General features: G+C 41.7%; 1 protein-coding gene across 1 annotated transcript; it reads left to right on the top strand.

The window, feature by feature from the left end:
• Nucleotides 1-9,820: 9,820 nt before the first annotated feature.
• LOC121607917 (cytochrome c oxidase subunit 5A, mitochondrial-like) lies at nucleotides 9,821-13,536 on the top strand. The gene is made up of 5 exons (XM_041938962.1): nucleotides 9,821-9,974; nucleotides 11,315-11,431; nucleotides 12,507-12,628; nucleotides 13,060-13,182; nucleotides 13,407-13,536. Exons 1-4 carry the CDS (start codon nucleotides 9,902-9,904, stop codon nucleotides 13,171-13,173), a joined length of 426 nt encoding a protein of 141 aa, XP_041794896.1. The 5' UTR covers nucleotides 9,821-9,901; the 3' UTR covers nucleotides 13,174-13,182; nucleotides 13,407-13,536.
• Nucleotides 13,537-14,253: the final 717 nt, after the last annotated feature.

Here is a 14,253-nt window from a genome sequence, read left to right as displayed (position 1 = left end):
ACCGGGGAATGTTCTCCTCAGCAGTCACCCGTTATACCTGTCCATATATATCCACATCTATTGGGGATTTACGTCCGGATGGGCCCCTGTGTATACAAAAGCACCTCTGGATTCCCTCTCGCTGGTCTGCCCTGTGTGATCTCACATACCACAACTGAGAGTGGCCTACAGTCTAAACATCAGTTTACCTCCTATCATGCTCAATCTGACATATGTCTGATATTTGATTCATCTGATAATAAAAATATTTAGGCTGATTCGGCTACTCTTAGCCTCATCTGGAGATTTCCTTGCAGCCACACTCTTTTCCAGCAAACACTGGAAAACACACTTCATCCTATGGATGCAATAACCAAAATCACCAACTTGTGACTCAAGCAGCAAGGAAACCCACTGATCCTCTGTTACCTTCCAGTCAGAAAAACAACCCCACCTAAAAGGTCGGGAAAAGACCAGGAAGCCTTACTAAATCCAAAACAGAGAAACCTCACCCTCAAGCCAATCAGACTTTGAACACCTCTGCTCCAGGCAACACTGCTGTTAGAAATCACTCATCCCTCTGTGGTTACTCAGTAACATACCAAACACATTACAAAATAACAAAGCCAGATGGTGCACATAAAATAAAATCAACAAAGAAACAACAATAAAAATAATAAAAACATCATCAAAACAAATTATCAAATCATAGTGAAGTTAGACATTCTGAATGGATACTTCTCAATCATCTCCTCGTCTATTTTCACTTCTTCATCCTCCTCATCTGGGTCATCTTTATTCAGTAAAGGCATCTGAACCTATTCTGCTGGCATTACCACTCCAACCCATCTCATTATAATGGCTTTTGCAAAAGTTAGCAACAGTGTGCAAAAACAGAACATCACACACAATGAAAGAATAACTGCTACCAAAATTTGCAGCTCCCATTGGTCCTAATTTGTGGAGCCTCATTCGATTTGTTCTCCTTAGGTGCATGTCCCTTTTGAATAGCTAAAACCTCATATGGGAGGTTCAATGTTGCCATATAACAGCATCCTATCGACCCATACGGTGAAAATATTTATGCCTTATCATTACAAATCCACCAAATATGTTGGAAATGTCCTATTGTCACATTACCCAGCAATGTCTGATTTCATACAGTCAAAGCTCTGCTCTGCTTATGATGTGGAGCATGAAAAGTTGCTGTACAAGTCATCAATCAAGTATGACCATGTTTACCAAAATCCATCATATATCTATCACAGTCTGATATGCCCATAAACATCCCCGGGCCATTTTGCGTATTATTTGAACAAAAACAATCCTTAGCCCTTACAAGTTTAACTTCCATTGCATCTAGAACTGCTGTCTTCAAAACTAGAGATGCAGGTTCCATCCTAATCCTCGAAGCGTTTCAGTCAGACTCCCTGTCCAACTGGTCTTGGGCTTTTCCTGTCTGGGTCTCTGGATGTTCCTGGAATGCGACCATTGCTATCTGGAAATAGGATCTGTTGTTTCTGGGACAAACATTGATGTCAACAAACTTTCTTTCTTTTTCGTTGACTGGAGGGTATCGCTGGCATCATTAAAAGTGTCCACCACATCATCAGGAGTGTCCATTTCATGGTCGGTCTCCTCTTCTGGATCTTGATCCTGAAGATCCACTTGCACTTCTGCTTCTCCTGCACTTTCTTCTGGCTCTCTCGAGCCTTCAGCATGGCTCTGTGGGTGTGGCGCTTCTTCACTCTGTGCTTTAACGCAGTGTGATAGATGATACCACGTTGGAGATCCTTTGACCTGGACCGCCATTCCAGTACTGCGAACAACTTCAAATGGTCCTTGATGACCCTCATCAAACCACTTTCCTTGAAACACCTTCACCAACACCTTCTCCAGGTTGCATCGTGTTTCCCTTTTGCTCCTCAAGCTTCTCTTGCACCTCCTCCTGTTTTTGCCTGCTAGAAACATACGTGGGTATACTCCTATGTAGAGTGGTCAAATATCTGACGTATGCTCTCATTTTGTCTTCCAAAAGGGACAGACTTGAACCCTTTCCGCTTGTACGCAAACAAGGCGTTGGCATCCGTCTGCCCGTGACTAACTCATGCGGTGTCATATGCAAATCGCAGAGTTCGCTCCAATGACACACCATTAATGCTAATGAAAGTGCCGCTACCCAATTTAGACCTGTGTGTTGACAGATTTTGACAATGCAAATTTTTGTGGATGGTAAACAGCTCCCAAACGTTGTTTAATCCCTAATTTTTGTAGGATTAATTGTACTGTTTTATCCACAAACTCCTTCTCATTGTCAGAGGATATCCGATCTGGAAGTCCCCATCTACTTATGACCTCACAACGCAAGAACTTGGCAACAGACTGAGTGTCTTTCCGCTTAGTTGGACACGCCTCAGGCCATGTCTGTCTGCAACAACCAGCATGTATCTCTGACCTTCAACTGGTCTTATCATGTCAACAAAGTCCACAACTAGCTTGCGCATGGGACCTCTTGGAGTTGTAATGTGACCAGGAGCCACCATTACACCTCTCCGGACGTTGTTTTTGAGACAGATAGTACATCTGCCTATGAAGTAATCAATGTGTTCAAGTAAGTACGGTGCCCAAAACCCATACTTTTGTCATCTTTCTCTTCACTTTCCCCCTTGAAACATGGGACAAGCATGTGCTTCTTGAATTAACAGACTCAAGAGGTTCGGGGGTGCCACCATCAGACCCCTAACGGTTTCTCCACAGGCCTGTAGAATCTTGGGTAGCACCTCGATCCAACCACAGCTACTTATCAGTCAAATGAACTGCTTCCTGCATTGAAGTCACATCTCTGAGCATAATGTTGTCTTCCAGTTCCTCCTAATGGGTGACCAGAAGCACCTTGTCCGACTGATCTGCTCCTGTGACTTTTTTCTGCAGCCTCATCAGCCGCTTTGTTGCCTTGTGTAACCCATGACACGTCTGTTTTATCTCTTTAGGTTTCATCATAGCATGTAACAGTTTCATTATCTGAGCATGATGCTGTACAGGAGAACCATCAGTTTTCTTAAACCCTTGGTTTTTCCACACCGATCCAAACAAATGACACACATTATGTGCATATGCAGAATCTGTGTAAATTTTCACTCTCTTCCCTTCTGCTAGTAGGCACGCTTCAGCCCAGCCCACAAGTTCAGCGAGCTGTGCTGATGCAGGCTGTGGTATCACTTTGGCCTTCTCAACCACAAAGTCATTTCGCTGGGCCTTTACTAATGTGTAGCCAATTTGTCTCCTATTCGATGACAGGAGCTGTCAGTCCAATACTGCAAGGACCTGCAATGGGAGGGCTTTCAAGTCTGACGTGAGCCTCGAATATCTCTATGCTTCCCGAACGCAATCATGTGGTTCCCCATCCTCAGAGGCTGGCAAACTCTCTGCCGGGTTCACAGTGGTACACTGTGAACCCGCCAATGTAGCATCTTCCTGCTCCAAGAGCCTGTAATAGTCTCTAAGTCTAGACATGGTCAAAGTATATTTGCGTGATTCAAAAGATTTCTGAGACTATGATGAGTAAAGATTACCACCAGGTAACCCATTGTCACTGATGACGCCTTATCATACATCAAGTAGACTCCCACCATTGCTCCGTAGCAACGTGGCAATCCAAATTCAACTTCTGAATAGGCAGTAGAATAATAAGCAACAGGTTGAGGACTTGTCCCCTTCCCTGTTGGCTGACAAAGAAACGCACATGCATACTTACCTCCAGTGGAAGTAGACACATATAACAAAAAGTTCTTAGAATAGTCTGGCAATGCTAGAGCAGGGGCCTCCTGTAGCCTTTGTTTAATCGTTTCAAATGCCAAGAGACCATCCTGTGTCCAGGTGAGATAACCATGTAGCCGGTCATTCCCTGTTTCCTTGATCATAGCTCTCAAAGGCCCGGTTGGACTGGCATAATCCTCCACCCATGCCGATGAATAACCAGCAATGCCAAGAAACGTCATCATCTCTCTGAGTGTTGTGGGTTTTGGAGCCTTTCGAATGGCCTCTAAATGACTGTCAGAGATACTCCTATGGCCCTGAGTTATTGTTTGCCCTAGATAAACTAGGTGTTCTGGCATATACTGTAGCCTCTTCTGGGAGACCTTATGTCCCTGTTGTGTCAAAATCTGCAACAACTTAAGTCCACATGGCATGTCAATTCAGTCTGCAAAGAGCATCTCTTCCCAAGAGTGCTATGGGAGTGTGTTCCGACACCAAAATAGGTATTGTGATCTTTCGATTTTTGGGGAGATATATAGCGTCTTCGGGCCGGACGCAGGTAAAAGCAGCTCCACTATCAGCCATCACTTCCAATGGTTGATCATTCGAGTTCTCTGGGCACCCCTAAAATCCAGGCTCCGGGCTCCAGTAAAGGTTCTCCGGTCCCTGGGGTCACTGTGATTGCCTCCTCCTCTGAAGCCTCCTCTGAAAAGACCCTCTCCTGGCCTGTTACAATCACGAGTGTAATGACCAAGCTGCCCGCAATTATAACATACTTCTGGGGGCTGTTGGAAACCTGGATTAAAATTTCCTCTTCCTCCTCTTCCTAAGGTTCCTCGATCTCTTCCTCTCCATGTTTGTGGTTGTCTGATGACTGGTGGTGACAGGGCGGCGACTGAGACTACAGATAGTGACTGGGGCTGTTGAAACTGGATCTGGTTCGGCTGTGGTTGTGGTGATGGTTGATTTGGTTGTGTCTGACTCTGCATGACAACAGCTTGTTTCTTCTCCTTCTTTTTTATATCAGCAGGAGAGTTTGCACTGCTCAAGACACTCTGGGAGCGGATTGTAGCCATCCAGCCATCTACAAGCATGGATGCCAGGTTCCTCAGATCTTCAGTTTCTGCACTCTTACTCAGCTGCTTCACCAGCTTGGCTGTGTTGTTCTGTTTGAGGTGGTCCACTCTGAGAGGCAACTTCTGTAGTGTGAGAAGGATTAGTTGCAGCAGGGGGGTGTTGTTGGTGGTTTTGGAGTAGGTGAGCCAGGAGTTGAGCAGCCTGTACCCCCCAACTCTGATAAACCTGTTAAGAACATCATGGGATTTCGTCTGCAGCAGGATGTTCAGGTACATACATCTACTGACCATCTTCGTAGAAGCTTTCATCAGGCTAAACACCTCTGGGACTCCTTCCAGGCTGCGGAGCTCTCCATCTTTACCCAACAGAGCCTCCATCCCCTTCAAAATCTCTCTGGGGTCCACTGGTCCCCCTGCCATATCTTGATCTGCTTGGATGCAGGTCCTCGCACGCGCCGTCACCAACAAGCCTCAATCGATGCTCAGCTGTCCCCTCATCTGTCCCTTGGAAGATCCAGATTCAGATCCAATCCTCCTTATTTTTGGAGTCTCATACCCAACAGCTGAATAAAGAAAGAAAAAGAAGAAAAGAAAAAAGGGGCTCAGTGTCTTTCCATCCACATGAGTGTCCGATTCAAACAACTATTGACAGACAAAGAACAGTTAATAATTTCCACCAACCCCCCTTCTCTTCCCGATTGTTTGCTCCAGTGAGGTGCTAATCTAGAGCAAACCTACTCCACTGATCCTCGTAGAAAAGTAGAAAAGGCGAATTTGCTTCCAGCTCACATGCATTTTTCCATTCTTTATGTTTTAATTTTGGTTATACAATCTGTCATCAATTCCAAATCACAATAAATCAATAAAGGTGTAAGTTAATTTCATTCAAATCATGCACCAAAGCTGATTAAATCAAAAACAATGACTTTCCTCAAAAAATGTTTTTAATGTAGTTTGATTTGTTTAATTTGTAAATTCAGATATTTGGATAACACGGATTGCGATGTATGGACCAAATTATTTAATATTCTTTATTTACAGCCGTGGCCTAGAGGTTGGAGAAGCAGCTTGTGACCGGAGGGTCGCCAGTTCGATTCCCCCCACCGGACTGGCAGAGAAACTTGGGTGTGGTGGAGTATTCACTCCCCCCCTCCATTAGCCGGCTGATGTGCCCTTGAGCAAGGCACTTAACCCCCCAATATGCTCCCCGGGCGCCTGATGCGGCAGCCCACTGCTCCTGTGTGTCTCACTGCATGTTGCATGTGCATGTGTGTGTTTCAGTAAATCAGCGATGGGTGAAATGCAGAGACTAATTTCCCAGTTTGGGATTACTAGAGTGAATAAAATTAAAATTAAAATTACTTTGAATACTATCTTGAGAGTTATGGAAAGCCAGTCCTCAGCTCTCCTCCTGCTGTCCGAAGGAAGCAGGGGAGGGCTATATGTGTGTGTTCTCCACCGGGAGGGCAAGTCTGCTGATAGTGTGTGTAACACCACAAATTTCGCTCCTCCTCTCAAAACTAGATAGTACTTCCAGTGTGTCTCCAGCCTCTGAAGAGACAACTTCATTCATTTCTATCTACAGCCACACCCTGTCAATGCAGCTGCTATGAGTTCGAGTTTTAGCTGAATCCCAATGTTCTTCCACATAGAATGCTAAAAGGAACCAGATTATTTCCTCAATACTAATACAGCACACTTATGAATTATGCAACACTACCATCACTCAACTTTAGCACAGAATATCTTCAGCTTTTCCCCACCAAGCAGAAAAATACAGCATTATTTCATACATTTACATACATTTACACTCACAGGCAAACAAAACAGACTTAAAACATACATTAGTCAGTCAGTCAGTCTATTCCATTAAACTCCATTACTTCCTCTTTTCTTTGAGAACTTCCATTAAAAAACAATACAAACATAAAATCAGTTTTGGGGCGCTATTGCAAGAGGGTATTTTGAATTTTAACAGTGCTTGTGCAAGTCTTCACTGGTCTTTATGAGTGTCAGACTGAGCAGAGGGTTATATTTATTTAACAGAATAACAAATGAATCCTATTTTCACTAGTAAACTGTATGCCCAATTATAATGGCATCTATACAACATACAGTATGCACATATATATGCCTTAAAATATATTGTCACTCTGGCTCATTCATAAACTCAGATCAAACCAGACTTCACATTCACATTCACACAACACTTTTCACTCAACCAAAATGCAACCCAACATGCTAAAAGCCAGATTCCATTGCTTCAGAGTTTACAATCAGCATCCTGCTCTAACACTCTGTCAACCATACAATCACACAAACTATGGAGATCTCCACATTCATGCTGATACACAGCTGGAGACGCAGACAGCTGCAGCACACACGGCTCAGAGAGAGACAGAACATATATGGAAGTTTCCACACCGCAAAACAAAGAACACTTAAGACAACACAAAACAACACTTAATCTTAATCTTCATTCGTCTTCATCTCAGTTTGTCCCTTGGCCAAGCTTCTCAGAACCAACTAGCTTCAAAATGCATGCATGCTCAACTTCTCATCTGTTTTCTTTTTCTTCTCTTCTTTAAATCTCTTTTCTCTTATTCTTTTACTCTTTTCCTACCATTTCAAACTTATTTCTTCTTCTGTTTACCCACACTCTGCCTACCCATTTGAATATCATTTTCCAAATTAGACTTACATCCTCCCATATTTTCTTTAACATCACTCTTTTTTTCTGTCACGTTCCTACACTTTCCCTACCATTTTAAAACATTATTTCCAATTCAAACCTCTTTCAACATGAATCCAACTTTCACGCAGCAACTAATTTACACATGACTTCCTGTTAAAAAGATTTAAGGCCCCTTTTCTTGATTCATCTCGGATGGTTGTTCATCTCACTCACATTACTAATTGATTATGTATTACACAACTTCTTTGCTTCTCTGTTTTCTTCTTTTTTCCCCGTTACTTAAATCTTTATTCTCTTTTTCTCTTGGTGTCTTCTCATCTATTTCAAGACATTTGCTTCTTTCTTTCTGCTATCTAAACACACTGAGAATATCTACCTTGCCCCTGTTGTTTTTTTTTTTTCTGACAAGAACCAAATTTAGACAGAGCCACTACACCACCATCAACCGTGACCTGCATCCCCACACAAATTAATCTTTTATAATGCCCACAACCATCAGCAAAAACTTGCAGTTCCCTCCAAGAATGTGCCCTGGCACCTGGTGAATAGACTCACCTTATTTCAATGCCAGGCCCGGCTGAGCACCAAGGCAGATTCCAATCACCAGGGGCCACCAATCACCGGTGGCCGGAGCACTAACCTTCCAAGTTCGTGACGCCAAATTGATGTTTATCAGCCAGGTCCTGCTGAGCAGTGGTGTGATGATGGTGTAGGAAGAACTTTGCTGAAACAAGCTTGAGTTGAAGAGAACTTTATTAACAAGGAGTGTCAGACCAGATGCCGGCCATCTGAGAGAGCTTCATGGTCAGATCAGAAGACTCTGCCCTTAACATACAGACAACACAATATATAGCATAACGTTTTGTCCTACTCCACCCATATCTTTCCTATCTCAAGAACAAGATCATGTCCTGCGAATTGTCTTACCGGGGAATGTTCTCCTCAGCAGTCACCCGTTATACCTGTCCATATATGTCCACATCTATCGGGGATTTACGTCTGGATGGGCCCCTTTGTATACATAAGCACCTCTGGATTCCCTCTCGCTGGTCTGCCCTGTGTGATCTCACATACCACAACTGAGAGTGGCCTACAGTCTAAACATCAGTTTATCTACTATCATGCTCAATCTGACATATGTCTGATATTTGATTCATCTGATCATATACCTCACAACTACCAGACACGACCTGCATTGCACTACATGCGTCATCACACACAGTGAAGCTTGGGTATATCGATTAAATCAGTGGTCCCCAACCTTTTCTGTACCATGGCCCAGTTTAATGTCTGACAATATTTTCACGGCCCAGTCTAAGTCTAGGTGTAGCAGATAAAAACAAAATAAAATGATAAGATCTGCATTAAAAACTGTGGTATTTTCTCTTTAATAATAATAATAACAATAATAATGAAGGTAAATCCACTTTTTAATCATGTCAAGAGGACCTGGCTGCAGACTGGCACTGTCAGGCACCACCTGTTTTTCAAATTATGTGAAAAAACAAAATAATGGAAATTATTTTTCTTTCTGTGCGGCCCAGTATCAAATGACCCACGGCCCAGTAGTGGGCCGCGGCCCACGGGTTGGGGATCAATGGATTAAATCATGCGCAGCCAACAACAGGGTTTCTCCAAAATGACCACACTGACCTCTGTACAGACCAAACTAGTTGTTTATCACTAATTCTCCCCAATTATGAGTCACACACAACAATCCAGTGATTTGTTATCTTTCACTTGTGTAAGTGAGTGAAGACAGAGAGAGATATTATATTTGCATTTTTATTTTCATTTTATTTATACTCTGATTGCACCTATTTGTTTTTCCATCAGTTGTCTTTCTTTTGTCTACACAGCCAGCTTCGGGAATACTATAGAAGTGCAAGGATGGGTTAAATAGACCAACACATGATATCAGTTGTTCAACTTAATGTCCACATGTTGATGTGTAACTGTGATCTCCCATTCTCTCTACTGACTGTCAGAGCGGGTCCCTGCAAACCATTTACAGCCAGGGAGTTTTGGTGTACATTTAAGATCAAAGATAGTGCCTTTCCATTTTATTCTTTTGTCCAACCTTATTTACTGCATATACATGTACATGCACATTCATGGTACTCGTGCTGAATTGAGTAAAAGACACTGTGGCAAATAGATGAGTGAGAAAACACATACTCATAATGATAATCTCTCTAAGACTGTATTGCTTATTGTCAAAACCAAAACACTTTCAATATGAGTATCACGTGATCAGGAAACGGACCTATCAACGGCCTGACGTAAAACTTTCGGCAATTTCCGTCAGCACGTGACCCTCGTCGTCCTCATCGTCTCCGTCCGTCCACTGTTTCCCCCTTTAGCATACAGGACGGTTAGCACCCGATACGGTACCATGTTCGGAGCCGTGTTCCGACTGTCAGCCGCAGGGGCCCGGACTCTAGTTCGGTCACGACCCTGCTACTCAGGTAGGACTGTCCGCTTTACATCGGCCGTGAAATTAAAATACCTCCGGGAAAGAGTTGACTGTAATAAGCTTGCTCGGCTAGCCGCCTGGCTTAGCTAAATTAAGCTGTGTGTGTATACGTGAAGACTAGCTTAGGGTGACATTGACTTATTTTTACAGTTGGCCATCCTTGTGGTCTTGAAATGAATATTTTCCTGTATCCCTACCTTTCATTAAGCATTTTAAATGAAGAGGCGCGAAATGAATTTCAGTAAAAATGTCACGACCTTGTGATGACCCTCCTCAGTTAGTTCGAGAGTGTCAGTGACCGCAGCTTGTACGCAGCTGGTTGTCATGTCTAACTCAGACCATGCAATTTATTATTTATAATGCTATGAATTTGATCTTTTCTCATAGTTTCCTCCGAAAGTCTAGAATAATGTAGTTTGTGACCTGTGACCAGTCTATGTCCCAGCTAATAGGGTGCAATCCACTCTTGTCAGTTCCAAGAAATTGCGTGTCTATGTAAGGGATAATATTGTATAGTGAGCAGGCTCCTATGGAGAAATAAACCCCGTAATTAACCGTGATTAGCATATGATGATTATGATGGTGTCAGTGTAATGTGTTGGGGAGATGAGCTAGAGATGATCTTAGAGATGCTGTACAGAAAAACAAGGATTTGGAATGAAGTCAGTCCCTGTATGTGTGTGTTGGGACTTGGTGCCATTACATTATATTTGTGTGAAGAAAATCATGGTGGAAAGAACTATAGTATTGTACGTATTTACTTTGCCTGTTTTCATGTTTGAATTCATTCATTCATTGGGTGTATTTAAAGAAACCCAGCTCATATGCCTAGGCACATTTATAGAGCTGTATCATGTACAGCGTCACAGACCCACCACATCAACCACACAGATGAAGGCAGCGGAGCTGAAAAAGTTTTTGTGTGCCCGTATTTTAATGGAGTCCCTTAAAATGCTTAATTAACCTCGATTGTCCATATTTCCAGAGAGACACAGTTTCTATTCCATATTTAATACAGACGTTGTCTCCATTTTGTGATTAAGCTTTGAAAGAGGAGCTGTACAGTGTGCAATTAAGTTTTGACTATTTTATTTTTAAGAAAGGTCTTACTCCATGTCTGACTGTCTGTTAGAATTTTGCTGTGTTCACTGATAATCATACATATTAATGTTTATAGCATTTAAAAAAGGTTTTCTAGAAAGACATTATTTTATTAATATATTATATGTACTCATATTATTATAAGAGTCCACGTAACTTCTTGAAATGTTTTGTATCATCACTAGTATTTAAAATTTATATGGAAATCTATATGTGCCTCATGTTTTCCAGCTCCATTGGCCTCCAGATGTTACTCCCATGGGGTGGTGGAGACAGATGAGGAGTTTGATGCCCGCTGGGTCACTTACTTCAGCAAGCCTGACATCGATGCCTGGGAACTGAGGAAAGGTGACTTAATTGACAGTTTATTCTCTCTATATTCTCATTATGTGTTCTCGTCCCATTGGTCCTAGTTTGGTCAGTGTTATTTTTCCATTTTGGGTTAATTTATAAATCACAACAAAAACATTCAGTCAAAATATCAGACCTACATGAACAAAATTTGGCATTATTATTTGGTTATTTTAATTTCCCATGTTGTCCAGCCGTGGTGGCAGTGGGGTTTGTAGGGCCCTATAAAATCTGTTTAAATTTTTTCAACATTCTTATTATTTTTTTCCCAAATTACGTGGTTTCGTATCTTTTTTTCTGTATTTTGTGTTTTAAGATTCAAGTACATTTTGCCATCAGAAAGAGTGTCTAATCATAGGTTGGATTCATAAAATTTCTACACTTCAATCAGAAAATATTCAAAATTTAATTAATATGACTGAATTTGATACAACACAACGATTTTTTATCAAACGGATCTTCTGCAGGACAGCTTCCATATGCAGCTCAAATACACCGGGTAAGTGGATCTGACGGAGACTGCTTTCACGTTCGGGCAACGCTGCTCCTTGTTTACGGTGCTCAACCAGAAAGGGACGTAGCTTTTTCATTTTTTCCAACAGAATATCTGACTCTGTGCATACAGCCATGAAGTCAACAAATTTGCGTCTCATATCTGCAGATGTGGTTACACTTCTGAGGAACTGTTGAAGGGCTGAGCTCTTGCTAATGCTCTGCCTCTCTCTCTCTCACGCACGCACACACACATGCATAACTGTGTGTGAGAGACACCAAAACATAGCAGCATGGACAACCCTGATTTTTATATATTGCATCCACATTCTGGCAAGTTCTACAATATTCCAGATTTTACTATTTATAATAAAATTCTGCTATTTTGTCCTTGTTTTTTTTCATCATGGACATTGTAGGGCCCTAGGTTTGATTCCCAGAGGAACATCCTATACCTATGCTACTATTGTGTGGGTTTAATTGTCCATCAAATATTGCTTTTTCTCTCTTTTGTAGTATGCGTTTGCTCTTCTTATTATTGCTGATTTATAGGGCTTTTTCCATTTATTTTAACCTGAAGGCATGAATACTCTGATTGGGTATGACCTGGTACCCGAGGCCAAGATCCTGGATTCGGCACTAAGAGCTTGCCGAAGACTGAATGACCTAGCCAGTGCCATCCGCATCCTTGAGGCTGTTAAGGTGAGCGACCATTGCTTCATAGGTCCATTTAGGGCCTGCCATAAACCTTTTTGAAGAACTTTCTTTCAGTTGGGAAGTGTGACTCCTGACAGACCCAGAGCTTGAATGTAGATCGCTGATTTCATTCCATCACACTTTACGTGAAAAAAGCTTCAACAGAAATAAATCACAAATAAAAACCATGATACTACTGTCAAGTAAAAATCACACATAGCTGTTTTTTAAACATATAATGATAAAAATAACACAAACATGTAATGCAAAACCCCAAATAGCAAATTAATCACGGGACAATATTTTGTAGGACTAATCATTAGTTTTACTGCTTGCTGCCACATTTGTAAGTATTGTGTATGATAAAATGCTCCTCATTTGTTGACTTTTGTGTGTGTGTGTGTGTGTGTGTGTGTGTGTTTGTGTGTGTTTTGCAGGACAAAGCAGGCCCTCACAAAGACATCTATCCCTACCTGATCCAAGAGCTGAAGCCCACCCTGTCAGAACTCGGCATCTCAACGCCAGAGGAGCTGGGCATTGACAAGGTGTAGACTGTCAAGGTGAGGCTGCACTATACCTTATTATTACATGTTACTTGGGAAAGTGATGTGGCTTTACAGAGAAACTTCCTTCAGGTAAAAAACACTGAATTTGTCCAGGGCTGCCTCAGACCCTTTATGTGTGATGGCCCACTCCATGAATGTACAGTAGATGTTTAATTATATTGCATAATACTATATCTACATCTGAAAATATCTTTTTTTGTTTTTTGCTCTTTCCTCAGGTAATTTGATACATGAAGAGATGACCTCTCCTGATTCTCTCCTGTCAAATATGTCTATATTGTTGATTTAACCCATGCTGTCCTGTTGTGTACAAAATGGTGGACCTAATAAAGATAACCAATAATTGAAGAATGTGTGTTTTTTCCCGGTAAATTATTAAATGTTTTTATATTTATAATGGACCTTTTTTACAGCAGACATTTTGACTCATCATAGCAGGGAAAGCACATGTGTAGATTATCATTAATGTTTGCTGCTTTCCATTTAGGGGTTCCCTGCTGATGTGCATCCCTGTTCACTGTTGTGTTACTGGGCTAGTTAAATGAAATGGAGCCATTGTAAATGTTATTAGTTAAAACTGCACATCACTGGCGTCTAAGGAACTTTTCTTAGCAGTTGCTACGGTCCAAAAATTTCAATTTGAGATACATGGAGACAGCCCTTACAAAGAATTTACCTCAGACTTTTTAGAAAATGTTTTTCCAGTTTCTCGATGAGAGCTCCTCACTCATCCACCAGATGGCGACAGGAGGCTGGAAATCCACAGCGATGCATGCGCGACGGCATGCACTGGTCTGCTTTTCTGTGTTGTAAGCGGTACTTAAGTTGTAATTGCACCGTTTCTATGTTTTGAAAATATACACCACATCTTGGATGGAAAAAAAAATTCTTCATGGTTATTACTGTCATTATTTGCAACTAAGTATAAAGTAATTTTTAAAATCATCACATTTGAATCGATTTACTTCCAACAACACTTCTGTTTTTATGTCGAACTGTTACTCTGCTGAAAATTACGGACTTTTGTCACGATAGTGACGATCGTGAACCGAAACTGCAAAAATG

Source organism: Chelmon rostratus, chromosome 1 (genome assembly GCF_017976325.1).
Source record: "Chelmon rostratus isolate fCheRos1 chromosome 1, fCheRos1.pri, whole genome shotgun sequence".
NCBI classification, from domain to species: domain Eukaryota; kingdom Metazoa; phylum Chordata; class Actinopteri; order Chaetodontiformes; family Chaetodontidae; genus Chelmon; species Chelmon rostratus.
This window is presented reverse-complemented; position numbering and strand designations above follow the sequence as displayed.

Excerpts from the sequence above, each read along its gene's own strand:
- LOC121607917 (XM_041938962.1), top strand. The coding sequence starts at position 9,902 with ATGTTCGGAGCCGTGTTCCGACTGTCAGCCGCAGGGGCCCGGACTCTA. Across the intron at positions 11,432-12,506 it reads TGCCTGGGAACTGAGGAAAG|GCATGAATACTCTGATTGGG; the intron begins GTGACTTAATTG and ends TTTAACCTGAAG. Across the intron at positions 12,629-13,059 it reads GCATCCTTGAGGCTGTTAAG|GACAAAGCAGGCCCTCACAA; the intron begins GTGAGCGACCAT and ends TGTGTTTTGCAG.